Source organism: Molossus molossus, unplaced genomic scaffold (genome assembly GCF_014108415.1).
Source record: "Molossus molossus isolate mMolMol1 unplaced genomic scaffold, mMolMol1.p scaffold_m16_p_3, whole genome shotgun sequence".
NCBI lineage: Eukaryota > Metazoa > Chordata > Mammalia > Chiroptera > Molossidae > Molossus > Molossus molossus.
In genome coordinates, this window is record NW_023425366.1 from 43,999,037 (window position 1) to 44,021,014 (window position 21,978).

Consider the following 21,978-nt stretch of genomic DNA (forward strand, 5'->3'; position numbering starts at 1 on the left):
TAAAAACAATAAAATCTGTGGAACAATACCCCCAAAAAGTATTAATTCACAGCCACATAAAACATAGATAGAACCCAACAAAGCCCTGAACCAAAATCAGAGTATGACACTGCAGAGCTAAACACTGACTAACCACCATAGAAACACTCATGATGAAAAGTCCTTATGGTGACTGTGAAGGATGTTTATGCTCTATCTTATGGAGCAATCCAATCCAGCTACTTGATCTCTGTTGCCACTATTCTTAGAACACAGACCTGGCACACAATTAAGTATCATTAGAGGAGGTGGCTGTTTTGTTTTGTTTTAAACACAACTGTTTGGGTTTTGTTAAAAATCACTTTACTAAAGTATGGTTGACATATAAGAGCTGTATGCAATTAATGTATACAACTTGATGAGTCTGGCAATAAGTGTATACACCCATGAGACCATGGTCATAGACATATGCATAACCTCCCAAAGATTCCTCTCACTCCCTTTTTATTACATGGGGGTCAGTGGGTAAGGACGCTTATCATGAGACCTACCCTCTGAGCAAATTTTAACTATACAATACACAATAGTGGCACTGTGCTGAATAGCACTCGTTTATCTTGCACAACTGAAACTCTACCCTTGGACCATCAGCTCCCCATTCCTCTTCTCCCTGGCCCGGCAACCACTATTCATTCTATTCTCTGCCTCTAGGAGTTTGACTGTTTTAGGTTCTATGTAAGTAAACACAATTGTTTTGGTAAGTAAACCTAGTTGCCAAAATGTTTAGTGTTGAACAGTGACACATGTTTAGAGAGACATAGGGTTTAGTGAGCAAAGCCATCACCACCCTGGAACTCGAAACTATGTCAGTATTATTAATCCAGCTCCCAAAATCAAATAACCTGAATGTAATGATTTGTCTTATTTTTACCTCAAGATTCTCTTTTATGAAACAGGGATTGTTACATTTGATCCTTGTTTCATGAGGCTATACTCAGGAATAAGTCATACAACTCAGGGAAGTGCAGGAGAGAAGCAGAGAGCCTGGTTAGAGGCTGTCACAGTAAAACAGACGAGAGATACTTCGTGGCATCCAGGGGTGATATCAGTGGAGGCGGGAAGAAGTGGTCAGACTCTAGACATATTTTGGAGGTACAGCCAACAGGATTTATTGAAGGATTATATGCAGAGTCTGGGAGAAAGAGGAGTCCAGATGATGCTAAAGTTCTTGGCCTGAGCAACTGAAAAGATCGAGTTGGCCTCAACGGGGGCAGGAAAGTAGTGGATAGAACAGACTTCGGGTGGGAGGATCAGGACTTCGCTTTTGGAAATGTTCCATGTGAAATGCCTGTTAGACACACAAGTGCAGATAAGTAGTAGGCAGTTGTCTACAGAAGTCTGGAGTTCAGAAGGAAGGTCTGGGTTGAGCATATACATTTGAGCTATATCAGCATATAAATAACGAACATTTAAGGCCAAGAAGATGAATGATATCACCAAAAAAGTAAGTGTAGGTAAATGAAGAGAAGATAAGCACTGGACCCTGGATCAGGGAAAAGAAGAGGAACCAGCAAAGTAGACAGAGAAGGAGCAACAATGAGATAAGAAAAAAAACAAGAGAGAATTTGGTATCCTGGAAGCCAAGTGAATAACGTGTATGAGGGGAAGGGGGATGAGAGAGTGATGAGTAGCTTTATCAATGGCACTTAACAAGTCAGATGAATACTGAGAACTGATGATTGAACTAAATAACACAGAAATCACTGATGACCTTGATGAGAAAAGTATGGGTGGAGAGATGGAGGCAGAGGCCTACCTGGAGTAGGTTTAAGAAAGAATAGGGGCCCTGGCCGGTTTGACTCAGCGGTTGGAGCGTCGGCCTGCGGTCCAGAGAGACCTGGGTTCGGTTCCTGCTAAGGGCATGTACCTCGGTTGCAGTTTGTCCCCGGCCCTGGTTGGGTTGTGCGGGTGGCAGCCACTTGATGTGTCCCTTTCACGTCAATGTTTCTCTCTCTCTCTCTCCCCCTCCCACTCTATCTGAACAAAAAAATGGAAAAATGTCCTCAGGTGAGGATAAAAAAAAAGAAAAAAAGAAAGAATAGGAGAGGAATTGGAGAAAGCTTGTAAAGACAACTTGTAAGGCAGTAGTTCAGGGGATGTATGGGTAGTATGGCAAGAGTAATTATTTGTTGTTGTTGTTTTAAGAAGGGAGAAATAATGAAAGGTTTGTGTTTCAATGGAAATGATCCAGCAGAGAATGAAAATTTGGTGATGTAAGACAAGGAGGGTAGAATAACCAGTGTGACACTCTGCAGCAGGTGAGACAGGATGGGCTCCAGTGTGCCAGGAAAGGGGATCCATTCAGAAAGGACAACGGAGAGTTCCATCTCTGATGTCCGAGTCCATTCGAGCTGCTATAACAGAATGTCATAGATTGGGTGGCTTATAAACAACCAAAATTTATTCTCATAGTTCTGGAGGCTGGGAGTCCAAGATTAAGCCATCAACAGACTTGATGTCTGGTAAGGAGCCACTTTCTGGTTCATAAATGACACCTTCTCACGATGTCTTCATATGGTAGAAGGAGCAAGGGAGCCCTCTGGTGTCTCTTTTATAAGGGCACTGATCCCAATCATGCGAGCCCCACCTCCTAATACTATCACACTGTGCATCAGGCTTCAACATATGAATTTAGAGAGAACACAAATATTTAGTCCATAGCCTATGGTAATAGGCAGGCAGGCAGAGTATGTGGATAGAGATGCTGGTATGGAGGTAGATGGGGCAGAGAATCTGTAGGAAGTTGTTTTATTATTCAATATTCTTGCTACAGTAGGCAGCAAAGGTCATCAGCTAAAAGTGAGTACAGGGAAGGAGGTTTGAAGGTTTAAGAAAATACAAGGAAGTGTTAAATTGGTCATGTAGGAGAGCAAAAGTGTGAATGAACTTGGAACATAGTGTGATTGCTGGACAGCATTAAAGGTCCACTTGAGGCTTGTGGTCATGAATTCAAAGTCGGACCAGCCAGCAAAGCTGTGGTTTTGCTCCATCTATATACATTCACATAGATACGGGGAGAGAGTAGGTGAAGAACTGAATTTAAACAAGGTTGGGTTTTTCAAGGAAGGGAGGGACATATAAGGATGTGATTATAATGATCAACTGTGGAATTTAAATTGGGTAAGAAGAGGGGTGTGTAAAGGTAAGGGGTCAAGAGATTGGAGGTATTGGTAAGGTGGAAGAGATGTTTGGGGAGGAATTTGAGAATGAGCTAGAAAGACAAGCAGCAGTAGTGGTCAAGAAGTGAAATGTTTAAGATAGAAATAATGGAGGGAATGACAAGGTTTAAGGAAGAGTTTCTCAGCCTTGGCACTACTCACATTTGGACTGGATAATTCTTTGTTGTTGGAGGCCACCCTGTGCATTGTGGTATGTTTAGCAGCATCCATGGCCTCTACCCACTAGACGCCAGGAATACCAGCTCCCTAGTCGTGACGATCAAAAATATCTCCAGACACTGCAAAATCACCCTGAGTTGAAAACCACTGGTTTAGGGTCTGACCAAAGGGTAAGTAGTTGAAATCACTGGAGGAAAGAAGGTCGAGGAACTGAGAGCCAAGGGAACTGGAAGAATCATCTGTGAATATATTGCAATCGCCAAGAATTAAGGCAGGACTAGTGCTAGAGAGAGGGACAGTGAGCAGGTGCTGCAACAGTCAAAACATGAAGTAGTCGTCAGCAGATGGCAACAATCAGGAGGAGCTAGTGACAAACTTGTGAGAAGACTCAAAGCCCATAACACACCAGCTCATCATGGTGGTAAAGCTGGTACTAGAACTTATGCTCCTTTTTATGGTTTTGTAAATGTCTAGAAGGTGGGCAGTCATCTCCACATGATTTCATATTCAATAAAATTAGACTCACAGAGTCAAAAATTGAGGTTGGTCAAAAACAATTTGCACTATTTCTGGATGCTATATATAACAAACAGCTGAAGGCACATATTTTTGGCTGAATACCATTTTTAAAATAGGATATAACATCTTGGCTTTTTTTTTTTTTAATCTCTGAATTTTCCTTCTAGCCTTTGAAAATATTATACTGCCTTTGACTAGAAAAGAAATGTCTTTTATTAAATGACTTCATTTATCTGCTTGCTGCAGAGCAGCTATAACCAACATCCTCCTTAGATAACCAGTCACCTTTCCTTCACATACTCTAACCATCCTTAATATTAAATGGACTGATTGCAATGTTCTCCACCTGTGTCACCTGTTTCTTTCACTGTTACCTGGAAAAACATCGTCTCACCAGACTGCAATCAGTTTTAGAGCAAATGCCCAATTTTCATCCCCATCTCCTAAAAGCAAATTCACAGGGGAAGTGCTTGTTAAAATTAACAGACGTGTCCTCTTTATAGCAGAAACAGCTTCAAGATGGGAAATTCAAACTGTACTGTTATTTAAGTTCTCCCAAATGCACAGCCTCATTGCAATAATTAAGTCTTTAGGCCCCAAGGAAACAGGTTCATTGACCCTCCACAAGCCTATGTGCAGATCCTGTCTTGGTACGGTTATACTAAATATACACTTTATAATGCAGAAATATGAAGCAGAAAGATGCTGTCAAGGAAGCATGTGATGCTATCATGCAAGTTCTGCTCAATTTAACAGGTTACTGAATCTAATATTTAAAGCTCACACAAAACAAGGGTGCAATCCTCCCATCTCAAGTCCCCAAATAGTGCAGGAGTGGGGAGGAGGTGGTCAATGGGAAAAAAGGGGGAGACATCTGTAGTACTTTCAACAAATAAAAAAAAAAGTCCCCAAATAGAAAGTTGTCAGAGCATAATAGGATATAATTATTAGGCTTTTACATAGTGCTTATATAATGACTAAGGTATTTTTTTATATTGATTCTCAACCGGAAGCTTTCCTATTAGAAAGAAGAGACAAGATCTTCAGAGGAAGAACCAGGATTTGAATCTCATCTCTGCTACATGCTAACTGTGTCATGTTATTTAATCTGGTTTCTTTTATCTGTTAATTGGGGAACATACTAATTTAGCAGTCGCTGTGAAGAAAAAATTCCCTACAATAGGAATAGCATAGTTCTGACACATAATAGCTGTTCAATAAATGAACAAAGTCCTCTTATCTTGTTAATTAAAACAAACAAAACAAGCCTCAGAGAATGGAAACTCTTGATAACCTTATAGTTAAGTCTCTCTTCTTGAAATATAACAAAGTATTCTGATTTTGTTAAAATAGGTCATAAAATCAGGCTTATAGCTATTTTAGACTTCATAAAAACAAGTGCATACCTTCCAAACTTTCTTGTTCATCTGAAGTATAAGCATCCATCTGACTTTGTTCCCGTAAGAAACGAATAACTGCATAAACTAGGTGCTTGATAGATGACATTTTAAAAGTTTCAACACTTTTCCTTGATAAGAAAAGGGAAAACACTGAACTAAGATTTTAAATAATCAGTCAGAAAGGTTATAAATAACAGGGTTATAAATTACACTAAAAGTAAAAAGCAAAAACTAAAACCTCTATTACCTTTACTCCTTTCTGTTTTTCAAGTCAGGAGAGCATAAAGTGTTCTTATGGTCATGCATTATATATTTTCATTTAGACCTTGCAAAAGTATAAAACTTGCAAAAGTAAAGTTTTTCTCAAAACATGTATAACATAAACTTAGACTCTCACCGACTATCTCACTGTATCTTTACAGTATGTATGGTACAGATATAGATAAGGATAGGGGTCGAATTCAGATATAGAAATTCCCCAAAGGTCTCAGGACTAAGTGGAGGGAGACTTCATACTGCTGACTCAGAAGCTGATCCACACTGAGCATCTCCCTCTATTTCATGAGATTTTAAAAAATGTATACATAATTTACACACCACCTACTTTTGTAGGCAGAGACAGTTTTTGATGAAGTATATTAACGAAAGGTTTTCAATCATTGAGTGTCATTCTTAATAAACACGGCACTTCTATTTAATCACCAGACATGTCAGGAAATCACTGCCTAGGTCGGTGGCCACTATACACCAGCCAGAGCTGTCTGCAGCAGCTGTGCTCTCGTGGACAAGCTGGAAGCGCTGGGTCGTGTTCATTCACATGGAATACTATCGCGTCCAAACAGTGGCGCAGGGCCAGCGGCTTTAATGGCTTATTTCCACTAAATCGCATCATCCATCTGCTCCCCAGATCCCTAATTCAATGCCAGGGTGTGGTACCCACCGCTAGGATGTTTATTATTAGTGTGCTTAGTTTAAAAGAGAGCCGACCTCTAGGCCATTGGATTGCAAGTACGAAATAAGGCCCCAGGGCAGAAGATGAAAAGAGAATATGGGGTAAGGGGAGGTGCAGCGGGGAAATGGAGACGTCCAACCTCCTCCAGGCTTCTCCTTATTCTCCCCAGAGCACAGGGACCTGCTCCTTCCTCCCCTCGGTCCCCGGGCCTGCTTGCGCCCTGACGGGTATTGCTGCGGGTGCGCGGCGCAGGCCCGTCCGGGCGGCGGGGGACGCTCCCTTCCCGGACAGAAGCCCCTTACCAGAAAGAGGACGCGAGACGGCGGCAGCGGGCCCGCGGTCGTCTGTAAGCGAGTCCGCCCGCCCCCTGGACCTCAGGGCCGGCGCCTGGCTTCCGATCGCAGCACTGCCAGCGGTCGCGCAAACTTCCCGGCTCCCAGGCCCCCGCCGCCCCTGAGCCCACCGGCTGCGTGCTTCGCTGGGGGCCGCTGGGTCTCACCAGGACCGCCCCCGGGGCGGTGCTGGGCGCGCGGGGCGGGGCGCAGGGCGGGGCTGCAGGGGGCGCCGGCGTGGGGCTGCCGCACGTGGGAGGGTTCCGGCAGGACCGCAGCTGCCGCCGCCGCCGCTGTTGCCTCCTCGGCTAGGCCGCCTCGCGGCTGTCCGGCGCCCCGCCTCTCTCCCACGCCCAGGCCGGAGGACGACGCGCCCGCCGCCGCCTCTCGGCGCTCCCATGATCGCCCAGTGCCTTTGGGCTGTGCGAGGCCTCCACAGGTACCTCTCGTGCGCGTGTTAACCTTGACCGCGGGCAGGGCGGGGTCTTTGCCCCGGCCGTGCGGGCGCCGGGCCCAGCTGGCCCCGATCACACCCCTACGACGCTCCCGGGACCCTCCCTCCCGCGACCCGCACTGTCCACCCCGAGGGACACCTGGCGCGGGGGCGTGAGGCCACCTTTCCCCCCTCCGCTCCCCCGGGAGGCCATCCATTCGCCTTTGTTTGGAACTGCCTCAGCTGCAGTCATCAAGACTGGTCACAGGCCCGGCCCAAAATGAATGCGGTAAAAGGGGCCGGTTGACAAAATCGTTTGACTTTCGCCCCCATCCACAACTGCAGCCCCGTCTTTAAAAGTGCCGCAGCTGTAGACTCAGGAATAGCAATTTTCATTTGCCTCTGACACACTTAGCATACAAATCATTTAATGTCCACACCCGATGAGACCGCTGTGGTTTTGCTGATCTCCGTCTATGCTTCCTAATATCCTTTTTATTAACCCACGCACCCCCAAACATTCGGACTCTTGCTGGGGCTAATTGAATTGGCCCAAAATGGAGGAAATTATTGCTTGGACACGGTTTGGGGCAGCCTCAGCTGCTGTTTTGGATTGCTTCCTAGCTCCCTTAACCACACCCCTCTGCAACAGACCAGTAGCAAAATGGTGAGAGAATTAAATTCTTTTCACGGATGCACTGGATGGAGTAGTTTTCAGAAACAATATCCTGCCACTTCCATTCCCACATCTAGCCTTGAACTGTATGTCTGATTAAAGATCCAACAGAAAAAAAGGAAGTGTGTGTTTCTTGCTTGATACTTCTGAAACTACTTAGGGATATATCAGCATTTAAGCTTTTTAACCGTTTTCTGTAGTACATTGCCACTCGTCTGGGTGGAGCTTTGTATTGCTTAGTCCTTACTCTTACAGTGCATCCAGGGGACAATAGGAATGAAAACGATGATTTTGACCATATTTCAGGCTGTCCTTGTAGTCTGCAGGCTGCAAGTGGAATAGCTGCCAAATAAAGCGATACCAACAGATGAATGTCTTCACATGATGCAGGCATAAGCAGAGAGGGTTTCAAACCTTTTGGTCTCGAAACCCCTCTACCTCTCAAAAATTACTCAGGACCTAAGAGCTTCTGTTTATGTGAGTTATGTGTTTGCATTTTTACCATATTAAATAAGAAAACTGGGAGATTTTTCAAGTATTTATTAGTTTATTTTTGAAAATAATAAACTTATTACATGGATCAGTAACATTTTTAATAAAAGTAACCATTTTCCAGAAGTCCTCCAAAAATTTGGTGGCAAGAGTCTCATTGTGGGATTTTTATTTCTGGGTTTTTTTCCGCCCCAGCTTTTAAAAATTGTTGTAAACTATGCATAACATAAAATTTACCGTTTTCATCACTTTAAGTGCACAATTTAGTGGCATTGAGTACATTCACATTGTTGTGTAACCATTACCACTATTTGCTGAGCTTTTTCAGCATCCCAGACTGAAACTATATCCATTAAACAATAACTTCTCATTATGTCCTCTCCCATTCCCTGGTAACCACCATCTTTTTGTCTAAGAATTTGACTATTGTAGGTACCTCATGCAATATCTGTTTATTTGTGACTGACTTGTTTTACTTAGCATGATGTTTTTAATGTTCATCCGTATTTTAGCATGCATCAGAATTTCCTTACTTTATAACACTGAATAATGTTCCATTTTATGTAATACCACATTTTGTTTGTCCATTCCTCTGTGCATGGACGTTTGGGTTGTTTCCACCTATTAGCTATCATTTTGAATAATGCTGCTATCATGGGTGTATGCATATCTGTTTGAGTCTGTTTTGTTTTTAATCCTCACCTGAGGACATTTTTCCATTTTTTGTTCAGATAGAGTGGGAGGGAGAGAGAGGAAGAGAGAGAGAAACATCGACGTGAAAGGGACACATCGAGTGGCTGCCACCCGCACAACCAACCAGGGCCGGGGACAAACTGCAACTGAGGTACGTGCCATTAGCGGGAACCGAACCCAGGTCTCTCTGGATCACAGGCCGATGCTCTAACCGCTGAGCAAAACTGGCCAGGGCTGTTTGAGTCTGTTTTTAATTCCTTGGGATACAAGGGTTTAGGAGCTCTGTGCTAGGAAGCACCTTATTAAAATTGAGAGAAAAGCCTTGGCCAGTTTTGCTCAGTGGTTAGACCATCAGCCCACGGACCAGTGAGTCGCAAGTTCAATTCCAGTCAAGGGCACGTACATCAGTTGTATCCCTGGCCCTGGTGGGGTCATGCAGTTGGCAGCCAGTCAATGTGGCTCTATCACATCGATGTTTCTCTCTGTCTTTCTCTCTCCCTCTCTCTCTCCCACTCTGTCTGATAATAAGTAGAAAAATATCCTCAGGTGAGGAATAAAAATAATAATAATAATAAATAAAATAAAATTGAGAGAATATAAATGTAGAGTCTGGCCAGTGTTGCTCAGTGGATTGAGCATTGTCACATGGACTAAGAGGTTCTGGTTCAATTCCTGGTCAGGGCACATGCCCAGGTTGTGGGCTCAATCCCCAGTGGAGGTTGTGCAGGAGGCAGCCAATCAATGTTTCTCTCTCACATCAATGTTTCTATCTCTCTCTCTCTAAAAAAAGGAAAGAAAAAAATAAAAGAAACGTAGAGCATTTTGAACCTTGCCTGTCTATATCCATTACTATTACCACAACAATGCTGTGCAACAAATAACTCTCAGTGGAGTACAATGGTAAATGTTTATTTTGCTGATAAATCTACATGTTTGTTGGACTCTTCTGGTCTTGACTGGGCTTCTGTCAGCCATGAGTTGTATAGGCAGCTCTGCTGATCTTGGCTGAGCTCTTGTACATGTTTGGGGATCTCAGATGGGCAGAGCCATGCCACTTGGATCTTTTTTACTTTATCTCTCATCCTCCAGGAGGCTAACCCTGGCTGCTTCTCATGGTAATGGCATGAAGTGTTGAAAGGCCTCTTGAGGCCTAGGCTTAGAAAAAACACCATTAACTCTGCCCCATTCTACTGGCCAAAGCAAGTCACAAGGCTGTCCCAGATTCAAGAAATAGGGAAACAGCCCTGGCCTGTTGGGCTCAGCGGTTAGAGCGTTGGCCTGCGGTCCAGAGAGACCCAGGTTCGGTTCCCACTAAGGGCACGTACCTCTGTTGCAGTTTGTCCCCGGCCCTGGTTGGTTGTGCGGGTGGCAGCCACTCGATGTGTCCCTTTCACATCGATGTTTATCTCTCTCTTCCTCTCTCTCCCTCCCTCTCTGTCTAAACAAAAAATGGAAAAATGTCCCCAGGTGAGGATAAAAAAAAAAATGGGGATACAGACTCTGTCTCTTGATGGAAGGAGCAGCAAACTCAAATTATAAGCAGGTAGCTACATAGAGAGGTGGAGAATGGGGCCATTTTAGCAATCAGTATACCACATTGGCGTATAAAAGTTCAGTAAACATTAGCTAATATTGTGTTTATGTTTTGTGAATTGTGTAGTTGCCTTTTGGGGGTTTTCAAATTGAGATTATTAATTTGTAAGAGCCCTTCATAGATGTTGCTTTTTTCTTTTCTTTGAATTTTGGGATGGATTATTATTGTTTTTTGCTTTTTTGTCCTATAAAGGTTTAATTTTTTTTTTTTTATGTAATCAGGTATATCAGTCATTTTCCTTTATGACTTTGCCTTTGGTGTTATGTCTAGAAACCAATCTCTACCTCAAGAATATAATATTTTTTCAATCACCTACATTTTCTTCCAATACTTTTTTTAAAAAAATCCTCATCCAAGAACATGTTCTTATTGATTTTAGAGAGTGAGGAAGGAAGATAGAGAGGGGGTAGAGAGAAAAAAACATCAGTGTGAGAGAGAAGCAGTGATCGGTTGCATCCCATATGCGCTCCAACTGGGGAGTGAACCTACAACCTAGGCATGTACCCTGACTGAGAATCGAACCCCCAACCTTTTTGTGTACGGGATGATGCTCCAACCAACTGAGCCACCTGGCCAGGGCATCTTCTAGTACTTTAAAAAAAAAGAGTATTTGTTGTTTTTTTTAATTGAAAACATTTCATTGATTTTAGAGAGAGGAAGGGAGAGGGAAAGAGAAACATTATGTGAGAGAGAAACATTGATCAGTTGACTCCTGTACATGGCCCAACTGAGGATCAAACCTGCAACCCTTGGGTATGTGTCCTGACTGGGAATTGAACCTGAGACCCCTCAGTGCACAGGATGATTCTCAACTAACTGAGCCACACCTGTCAGGGCTTCTAGTACCTTTGTACATCTCATTTTCACACGTAACCCATTTATTTAGTCCACCTATTCTGAGATTAGCTATAGCTCCTGCTTGGTGTTCAAAAGGATGCCTTCTTATTTTCCAGCCACACTTAGCTGATGTCTTTGATACCTAAGCCCATTTGTGGTCAAGACCAAGAGGAAAATTCTTTTTCTGCCTGACATCTTAGACAGGGTTGTAGTGACAGAAATAACCACAACTTTTAGGTGAAAGCCTGCTTGCTACAATGCATAACATCCATACTGTATACTTAAGTACCTCCATAGCATACACATTATTATTAATAGTGTTTGTCTTCCTCACTAGTTGCCAAGTTTTCTTAGATCAGGAGCCTATTTTTTGTTGTTCGTTTCTGTATCTTTAGCACTTAGCATGGAGTTGTTCACATCGATGTTTTTATTTTAATTATTTTCTTTTCTTTATTGATTTTAGAGAGAGAGGGAGACAGAGGGAGAGAGAGGTAGAAAAATCAATGAGAGAGAACATCAATTGGCCGCCTCCTGCATGTCCCCCACTGGGAATCTGGCACACAACCTGGGCTTGTGCCCTGACCGGGAATCGAACTGGCAACCTCTTGGTGCATGGGTCAACACTCAACCACTGAGCCACATTGGCCAGGCTCACACAGATGCTTTTAAATATATTTATTGAATCGCTGGATGAAAAGATGTCACCAGAGATAATAACAGAAAATTCAGCATTTGCTGCAGATATCTAAGGACAATAGGCCTAGATTTAGCATTTTGATATTGATAGAGGTATAATTTTCAGTAGAAAGTTTGTCAAACCTTTTGTATATGAAACAGCTTTTTGTAAATTTCTTTATGTAAAAAAAATAATTTGCTTGGGGAAATTACTAAGTATTGTTTTAGACCTCATGTAATAAAAATAAATTACAGAGTACAATAATATGTAGTATAAAACTTACTTAACCAATAGATACATAGGAATAATAGTCTCAAGAATACTTACATATGCCTGGCCTGTGTGGCTCAGTGGTTGAGCATCGACCCATGCACCAAGAGGTCACCAGTTGGATTCCCAGTCAGGGCACATGCCCAGGTTGTGGGCCCAATCCCCAGTGGGGGGCATGCAAGAAGAGGCCAATTGGTATTCTCTTTTATCAATGTTTCTGTCTCTCTTTCTCTCTTCCTTCTCTCTCTAAAAATCAATAAAGAAAAATTTTTTTTAAACATCAATACTTACGTAGTAAATGCAGAAGTAGACTTTATAAAGGCTATTTCTTATTTTGACCTTTCTTAAAAGGCCAAGCCAATACAGCTTAGTAAGAGTGATAAGGCACATACATAAATAATTAGAATACAAGGTAGAAGGTACACACATAAATAATTAGAATACAAGGTAGAAGGTGATAAATAGCACAGAGAGTAAATGAGACATTGACATGGGAGTTCAGGGAAGGGAGAGTTTACTAGGATTAAAGGAAGGGACAAGGTCATAATTGGTCCTTGAAGGGTGGTAGGATTTGGACGTGTGAAGATCAGGGGAGGGTAATTCTCTCCCACCTCAGACTATTTACCAGAATTTATAAATAGCAACACTGAGTAAGGTGAAAAACTAGTGAAATGACTTTAAGAAATATAATGTGCTATACCTTAAATATATATAATGTATGTGAATTATATCTCAGTAAAGCTGGAAAAATACAAATCTTCGAATATAGAGATTTACACACACAAAAATAAATAAATAGCCCTGGCCGATTTGGCTCAGCAGATGGAGCATGGACCTGTGGACCAGAGAGTCCCGGGTTTGGGTCCCGCTAGGGGCATGTACCAAAAAAATAAATAATAAATAAATAAATAAGAAGAAATAAAAAGACAAAAAAAGAAAGAAGAGGAAGAGAATGTGCAAACCACAGGGCATTGGAGGTACACCTGGCTTCAAATTCTTATGTAATCTCACTAAGCCTCAGTTTCTTCAACCCTAAAACAGAGGTAGCATTAACTACCTCTTATAATTTTTGTAAGGATTGCAAGAACTAACTATGTGAAAACTTCTGGTACAGTGGTTGATAGCAAGTAGGTAATAGTAATTTATAATGTCTTACCTGCCATTCAAGGTAGGAAAAAAGTAGTCCTAGGGACTTGGTAATTAGGAACTGACTATATGTAGATATTGAAAGTCACAAATGCTTTATCAGTGACTTGGGGGAGGATATAAATGACCTACTGATAAAATATTTGGGTGACTCTAAGTAAAGGCGAAAAATGGAAATGCCAGAAGGTCACAGCTCACAAGAACTCCATTCTAATAAGGAGATTCTTTCTAGCATTAAGTGTGAAGACCGGGATTAAAGCTGAACGGATCACCTATATGAAAGCAGGATGACATGAGAACAGCACTTAGGGGAAACTTAGAACCTTGACTTCTTTCCAGGTTTGGTATGAATGAGCATATTGATGTGGCTGCCAAAGAACAAGAAAGGAAAGAGTCTTGGGTATTAGTTGCCAGATCCAATGGATACTTTCCAGTCCTGACTTCACTTGGGCTCCATGTAACATTTACACTGTTGGCCACACATTTCTTGACTTCCAAAGAAACAAATTCCTTATTTTCCTCTACTCTGAGCATTCCTCAGATTTCTTTCATGCTTCCTTTTCCTGACACCTGGCCCTCAAGGACTGGTTTTTCTCAAGTTTCTGTTCTCAACTTCTCTAAATCTCTTTTCTGTTTCCTTTCCTTGAGCTCCATATGTGCTGGAGTGTCTCCCACATACCCCTTCTGTCTGAAACCTTCCCTCAATCCAGCGCGCTCAGTGTGCAGACTTTTCCTCTCCCTGCTTTTCCAGACTGTTCGTAATTATGTGTCTCCTCAGATGTCCCAGTCTGTTCTAAGTTGCACGTTTGAAGACATCTGTCTCCGTCTCTCACTAGTCTTGAGGTTCGTATATCCAGTTGCCAAATCACCACACTTCCACACCCTGGCATATCTCACAGGCACTCAAAATCAGCGCCTGAAACTTACCTAGCAGTGTTTTCCCAAACCTGGTCCTTCTCTAGCATATTCTGTTGTCCAGTGATAAATTTGCTGTGTTTCATCAGTAGTACTACCATCTACCATGCCCTGCCAGTTTTACCTCCTGAACATTACTTGAATCCGTTGTTTTCTCTCCTAGTCTCCCTTGCAAGTCTCATTGTTCATCTGGATCACTGCAGCCCCATACCTGATCTTCTTCGCCTCCGAAACTCAATCTTCTACACTGCCCACAGCTGCCAGAGTGCCTAGCTAAAATACAGGTCTTACCCTCTTACCCAGAGCTTCCACTGCCTACAATACAAAGCTTAAGCTCTCTAGCATAGTAAACAAACCACGGAATCTTGCTTATCAACCTCTCCAGCCTCATCTATCTAATTCCAATTTTTAATTTCCAAATTGCTTGTAATACCTGGAATACACTGGGACATTGATTAAAAACGGCCTTTACTAGTTCTGTCCACTTTTCCAGGCTTGCTCTTATGCTTCTCCACACACCCCACCCCATCGTTTCCTGGATAATTTCTGTTCATGCCTGTCTCCAAGAAGCTTTCTCTGAGAATCAGTCTAGATGACCTCCAGTTCTGAAATTCTGTTATTCTATTGGTAACCAGCAGCCTATCTTGTACAAACTTATAGAACATTGTTAGAGTGAAAGAGGCAGTAGTAAATAGTTAAGATTTTAGGCTCTGGAATAAGATTACCTGGTTCACATCCCAGATCTGTACTTACTTAGCTGTGTGACTTTGGAGTGATTGACTTGGTTTCTTCATCTATAGCGTGAGGATTAAATGAGATAATGCAGCCCTGGCCAGGTAACTCAGTTAGTTAGAGCGTTGTCCTCATACGCCAAGGTTTTGGGTTCAGTCCCTGGTCAAGGCACATATAAGAATCAACCAATGAATACATAAATAAGTGGAACAACAAATCAATGTTTCTCTCTCTCTCTCTCTCCCTCCTTCCTTCCATACCTCCCTTCCTCTCTCTCTCTCTCTCTAAATTAATAAATTAAAATTGAAATTAAAAAAATAAGTAAAATAAAAAACAAATGAGATCATATATAGAAAACATTTAGCACAGGGCATAGACATAACAAGCACTTCATAAGTATGTAAATGACCTTGTATTATATTCAAGTCAGTGTTTTCCTTTGCTCTCAATGTGACTTCCGAATCTAAAGGATCTAAAAAATTGGTATTCATTCATCTTTCATCATTGTTACAACATTTTTTTTAAAACCTGCCTTTTATCTTTTATTGGTGAGGAAACTCTTCTATGCTTTAAAGAGTAGCCTTTTGATATATAGAATTTGAAGTCATTATTATCCTGTTGAAGTAAAATTTGCTAAGAATGTACATGTACTGCAGAAATACAAGGTATCATTGTTATTTTCCTTTCTCACATAGTGTTGATCTGATCTACTTATCCCTCACATAAGTAAATGACAGTGGCTTCTGGGGGTTGCTGTGGCAGACCAAGAGGAGAATCAGGACATGGTATGGATCAACAGGGCAAGGAGGGCCATGCTGTCTGGTTATGTCTCTGCTGTCTCTCAACAAGGACACCAGAGAACCAAATAAAGTAGCAGGCACTGATGGGGGTTAGGCTACTAGGTATGGACAACTGGAGGAAAACGGCAAACCTGCCATAGTGATGGGTGTGACTGGCGATATAGGATGATTCGACTGGAGCGAGGCTGCCTGGGTTGCTAGCCCTTTCTAGCTGTGTGACCTTGGGTAAGGTCTTTCACTTCTCTGTGCCTCGATTTCAACCTCCCTGAAAAATGGGGATGATCATAGAGTCTGTGTCACAGTGTTGTTGGAAGGATTGAATGAGTCATTTTATGCAAAGCACTTAGAGCAGTGCCTGTTTTAGAAATGCTTGGCACTGTTATTATTGGTGGTGGTAGCAGTGGTGGTCGACAGCGGTCAAGCAGCAGCTAGAGGCTTACTCGGAACTGCACAGCATACCAGCCATCTGACAGCTCTGCTCGAAGTCGTCAGCCTCAAGTTTTAGATATACTAGAAAGCAGTATCACTGGAATCTTCTCCAGTAATCCATTTCTAGTGTGACATTCACTAGATATATCCTCAATGAAGTAAAATGCTCAAGCATAGGCTTACAGTTAAGTTACTCGTGACTGCACATCACTGGGTTTCATCCTAAATTAAAGGATTTCAACTAGCTGACTTCTGAGGTCTCTTCCAACTGTGAATTTGTGGATCTTTGATTACTGGTCAGATATATTTATTCTTACCTGTGCTCTAGTTTACCCTTGGGGCTTGCTCCATTTAGCATCCCTTTTAATAAGCTTGTCAGCATGAGTATTGTTTTCATGTTGAGTTATGCTACTCACACCACATGTCTGAGTCTGGAAGAATAACTAGAGCTAGGCACAAACACAGTTATTAATTGTTTTTTTTAACTATGTGAACTTTCAATTATAAGCAAAAGTCAAGAAATTAGTATAATGAACATCCCCATCATCAACCTTCAAAATTGTCAGCTCATGGCCAGTCTTTTTACTTATACCTCTTTTTCCTCCAATAATTTTGAAACTTATGCCCAGCATTATATTACTTTAATCATGTGTATTTCAGTATATAGCACAAAGACATATTTTTTTTTTCAAAAATATATAATCACAGTCATGTGTAAAAACGATTAATACCTATTTGTGATTGAACCAGTTTTTTTTTTAAGCAAACTGATAATTAGTCAGCCTAGGGTGAGGATTTAGGTAGGCATCATCATTCACTCAACAAAACATCCACATGTGGATGAACCGCCCCTCCCCCGCAAAAGCTGAAGTATTAACTAATATACTGAGGAGAAATGTCTCTCTCATGAGTAATTTACTAAGGATTTCAGTTCTGAAAAGTATACCCCAAACACCAATTAAATGTGCCAGAAGCAATTGATTCAGCCTCCTAGAGAAAAGTAAAAGTGTAATGTCTTTTTTGAGTTGTGGTTTTCCATGTATGTGGGTAGCCCCTTTGCTAATGAATTATTAAGGAAGTCTTGATTTCATTTGTGACATAGCACTTGACTTTCAACGTCCTGTGGTCTCAGGAGGGTTTACTTAAGTCAGCTAAAGGATTTAAGAAAAGCAATATTTTCATGTTCATTTATAATAAATTTATTTAAAACCTGCAATGATTAAATCATTTGTCCTATACACTAAATTAGGTGAAAATTAATTAGACCATTATTTTCTCTTCTTATTTTTCAAAACAAGTTTTTTAAATTTCATTCTTTAGAATTTGTAATATGAACGTTTTCTAAAAGTTCTATTTGTTGAGTAGAAATATTACAAGTATTTCTAATGTCATCCAGTTTTTCAGATGACCTTTAGCAGTTTCCTGCTGTCATTTTTTAAAATAATTTTTTATTTATGAATTTGTTTTTGTTAGAGATGTTTCTCATTTTTCCCCCATTGACATCCTCCTCCCCTTTTCCCCAGCCCCATCCCCAGCTTTGTTGTCTATGTTCATTGGTCATGCATACATGCATGTAAGTTCTGTGGTTTATCTCTTCCCCCACAAACCCCCCCTCCTCTGAGGCTTGTCAGTCTGTACCCCACCTCTATGTCTCTGGGTTAATTTTGTTCAGCAGTTTGTTTAGTTCATTATATTCCACAAATAAGTGAGATCATCTGATATTTGTCTTTCTCTGCTTGGCTTGTTTTGCTTAGCATAATACTCTCCGGGTCCTTCCGTGCCATCTCAAAGGATAAGAGATCTTTCTTTCTTACAGCTGCATAGTACTCCATTGTGTACATGTACCACAGCTTTTTAATCCACTCATCTACTGATGGACACTTGGGTTGTTTCCAGATCTTAGCTATTATAAATAGTGCTGCTATGAACATAGGGGTGCATATATTCTTTCTGATTGATATTTCAGGTTTCTTAGGATATATTCCTAGATGTGGGATCACTGGGTCAAATGGAAGTTCAATTTTTAACTTTTTGAGGTAACACCATAACGTTTTCCACAGTGGCTGTACCAGTCTGCATTCCCACCAGCAGTGTACTAGAGTCCCCTTTTCTCCACACCCTCGCCAACACTTGTTTGATGATTTGTTGATGGCAGCCATTCTGACAGGTGTAAGGTGATACTTCATAGTTGTTTTAATTTGCATCTCTCTGATGATTAGTGATGTTGAGCATTTCTTCATATGTCTCTTGGCCATTTGTATGTCCTTTTTGGAGAAGTGTCTATTCAGGTCCTCTGCCCATTTTTTAATTGGGTTCTTTGACTTCCTTTTGTTGAGTTGTATGAGCACTCTATATATTTTGGAAATTAACTCCTTATCTGATGCATCATTGGTGATTATGGTCTCCCATATAGTGGAATCCCTTTCTGTTTTGATGGTTGTTTCTTTTGCTGTGTGGAAGCTTTTTAGTTTGATGTAGTCCCATGTGTTCATTTTTTCCTTTCTTTCTTTTGTCTTAGGTGTTGTATCAGTGAAAATTCTACTGCGTATGATGTCTGAGATTTTGTTGCCTACATTTTCTTCTAGAATTTTTATGGATTCACATTACATTTAAGTCTTTTATCCATTTTGAGTTTATTCTCGTGTATGGTGTAAGTTGGTGTTATAGCGTCATTTTTTTTGCAAGTAGCTGTCCAATTTTCCCAACACCATTTATTGAAGAGACTGTCTTGATTCCACTGTATGTCTTGCCACCTTTGTCAAATATTAATTGAGCATATTGTCTTGGGTCAATTTCTGAGTTTTCTATTCTGTTCCATTGATTTATCTGCCTGTTCTTGTGCCAGTACCAGGTTGTTTTGATTACAGTGACTTTGCCTTCTGTCATTTTTTATTTTTATTCTTCTTTCTTGGAAAAGGTGACCTTGAGGAGTCTCTTTTCATTTATTTATAATGAAATTTAGAAACAAGAGCTTATTTCCATTACATTCCAAAATCTAAGATGAAATTGCTCTTTTCTCTTTTTTGTTGCCTAAATTTTCTTCTAGGATTTTTATGGATTCATGAGTCACATTTAAGTCTTGTATCCATTTTGAGTTTATTCTTATGTATGGTGTAAATTGGTGGTCTAGTTTCATTTTTTTGCATGTAGCTGCCCAATTTTCCCAGCACCATTTATTAAAGAAGCTGTTTTTACTCCATTGTATGCTCTTGCCACCTTTGTCAAATATTAATTGAGCTTAATGTCTTGGGTCAATTTCCAGGTTCTTTGTTCTGTTCAATTGATCTATATGCCTGTTCTTGTGCCCATACCAGGCTGTTTTGATTACAGTGTCTTTGTGGTATAACCTAATATATGGTATTGTGATCCCTCCTACTTTGTTCTTTTTCAAGATTGCTGTGGCTATTTGGGGTCTTTTTTGGTTCCATATAAAATTTTGGACTATTTGTCTTAGTTCTGTGAAATATATTGTTAGATATTTTCATGGGAATTGCACTGAATCTATTGCTTTAGGTAGTATGGACATTTTAATGATGTTAATTCTTCCAATCCATGAACAAGGTATATGCTTCCACTTTTTATATCTTCCTCTATTTTTTTTCAATGTCCTGTAGTTTTCTGCAAACAGGTCCTTTACTTCTTTGTTTAAGTTTATTCTTAGGTATCTTAATTTTTTTTGCTGCACTGGTAAATGGGATTGTTTTTAAAATTTCTATTTCTGTGATTTTGTTATTGGTGTATAAGAATGCCATCAATTACTTGATGTTAATTTTGTAACCTGCTACTTGGCCAAATTCTAAATGCAACTTTTGTGAGGACATAGACTGTACAGTGAAAGAAAATGGTTCATGCTTTTGCCTTTTCAGACACTGGAAGGTACTCAGAATAAAAGCCACTGGAATGTCTCCATGTTTATGGTAGTTCTGCTCTGTACTCCAAATATTTGTAGCTGAGTTCATGGTGCACATTTTTTTGTGAAGGGCTGTTTATAGGACGTGCACTATGCTACCTCAGCAAGAGCACATTGAGAGTTCAGTGTTTTCATAAAGCTTTTGGTTTTTCTAGAGCAGCTCAACATTTGCTGCCCAATCTAAAAAATTTCTTTCCTATACCAGCAGGTGGAAGCAAGAGCAGTGGAATTGTACTGTTTTGTTCTGCAAGTGTACTGGCATGTTCTGTGGTTAATTTATCTATGACTCAGAGGATTTATATGACACATCACTCACTTAATTCCTTTTCTTCACCAACTTTACTGTCTTAGCACCTTCTCTTGGTTACTTTATCACCTTATTTACTTGGTGTCAGGCTGAATTTAGTCGTCATTCTAGGACAGAGTAATTCAGATTTTTCATACTCATTGGCTTAGCAGTTACAACATACATGCTATGTCCCAGCACACTCTGGATTTGCCAAGAAATACAAGGATGACTAAGACGTGGACTATTCTCTGAAGCAGCCTACATTCCAGTAGAATTAGAAGGAACATGTCTTCACTTTTCCCCGACTTAGAGTAGCAGATCTCTCCGCCTTCCTGGTGTATATCCAACCAATCCATGGCTGGCTTTCAGTATTCACCCGGATTTTAATTCATTCAACAAATATTTACTGAGTACTAGGTACAATATAGGACTTTATAAATTTATGCTGTTTTTCTTACAGATTAAAAAAACAGACCTAACAGTCTTCAGGAAAAGTATCATTAATTTTTAATTTTTTTTTTTTTTTTTTTTTGGTGCATGCCCCTAGCGGAAACCAAACTCGGGACTCTTTGGTCCACAGGCCAACGCTCCAGCCATTGAGCCAAACTGGCCAGAGCTGTTTTTAATTTCTGTTGAATTTATTGGGATGACACTGGTTAACAAAATTATATAGATTTCAGGTGCACAATTCTATAGCACACTATCTGTACACTGTATCGTGTGCTCACCACCCCAAGTCAAGTCTCCTTCCATCTCCATTCATCCCCCAATATCCTCTTCCACCTCCTCCCACCCCCAAAGTATCATTTATTAAAAAAAATTTTAGCATAGAGCAAGTAAGCAATTAACATATAGACACAAAAACATTGAACTGAAGGAATTTAGAGGCAGCTAATGTGAGTAACATTTCCTAGAATACACTTAGAAGACCTTCCACAAATGCTAGTTGAAATAAAAGTATGATACTCTCTACATCAATTCTACATCAATTGGCTGTTAGTAAACAGCTAATAAAAAAAACTATTTTATACAAGGGATACAAAAGAAGAAAACCAAATTCTCTTTTGGTGTGTGTATGCATGCATGTGTGTGAGTGTGTGTGTGTGGGTGGGTGTGCACACGTGTGTGTGAGTGTGAGTGTGTGTGTGTGTGTACTGGGAAATGTAGAAGAACCTCCCCAAGGCAGAGTTACTTTCTCTGTCCTCTGAATTCCCTATCACTTTATTCATACAGAGTTTGCTGCCTGATAGCCTCTATGTCTCTTATTTTCTTATGAACAGCTCCCGAGGGCAATAACTATGTCTTATTCATCTCTGTAACTTCAATAAATATTTACTAAAGGGATGACTGAATCAACTGATTTTTACTTCATGGGAAATCCCTTATAATGAGCCTTTTTTGGTAATATAATCAGTAATGTAGGCAGAATCACAGATAGTGGTAACAAATCAGTATCTCTTATCTGAGAAATCACCAGGAATAAAAAAACTAACGTTTGTTGCAAAT

The 21,978-nt window shown here is 40.7% G+C and overlaps 2 protein-coding genes across 4 annotated transcripts in view; one reads left to right on the forward strand and one right to left on the reverse strand.

Moving 5' to 3' along the window:
- SGTB (small glutamine rich tetratricopeptide repeat containing beta) overlaps positions 1-6,736 on the reverse strand; it is a 34,777-nt gene extending 28,041 nt beyond the window's left edge. Inside the window, exons 1-2 of one of the 2 annotated variants that reach the window (XM_036278658.1) lie at positions 6,551-6,736; positions 5,303-5,424 (exon numbers count right to left, since the gene is read on the reverse strand). In XM_036278658.1, coding sequence (XP_036134551.1) covers positions 5,303-5,402 — 100 coding nt within the window. In that variant the 5' untranslated portion in view covers positions 5,403-5,424; positions 6,551-6,736. Of the gene's footprint in view, positions 1-3,359; positions 3,469-5,302; positions 5,425-6,550 lie in introns of those variants that run through there. The other variant, XM_036278659.1, reaches the window with a different exon arrangement.
- A 236-nt stretch (positions 6,737-6,972) lies between these two features.
- The window catches only part of NLN (neurolysin), a 92,992-nt gene continuing 77,986 nt past the window's right edge, over positions 6,973-21,978 (forward strand). For both annotated transcript variants that reach the window (XM_036278568.1, XM_036278569.1), the window contains exon 1: positions 6,973-7,019. In XM_036278568.1, coding sequence (XP_036134461.1) covers positions 6,979-7,019 — 41 coding nt within the window. In that variant the 5' untranslated portion in view covers positions 6,973-6,978. The remainder of the gene's footprint in view (positions 7,020-21,978) is intronic.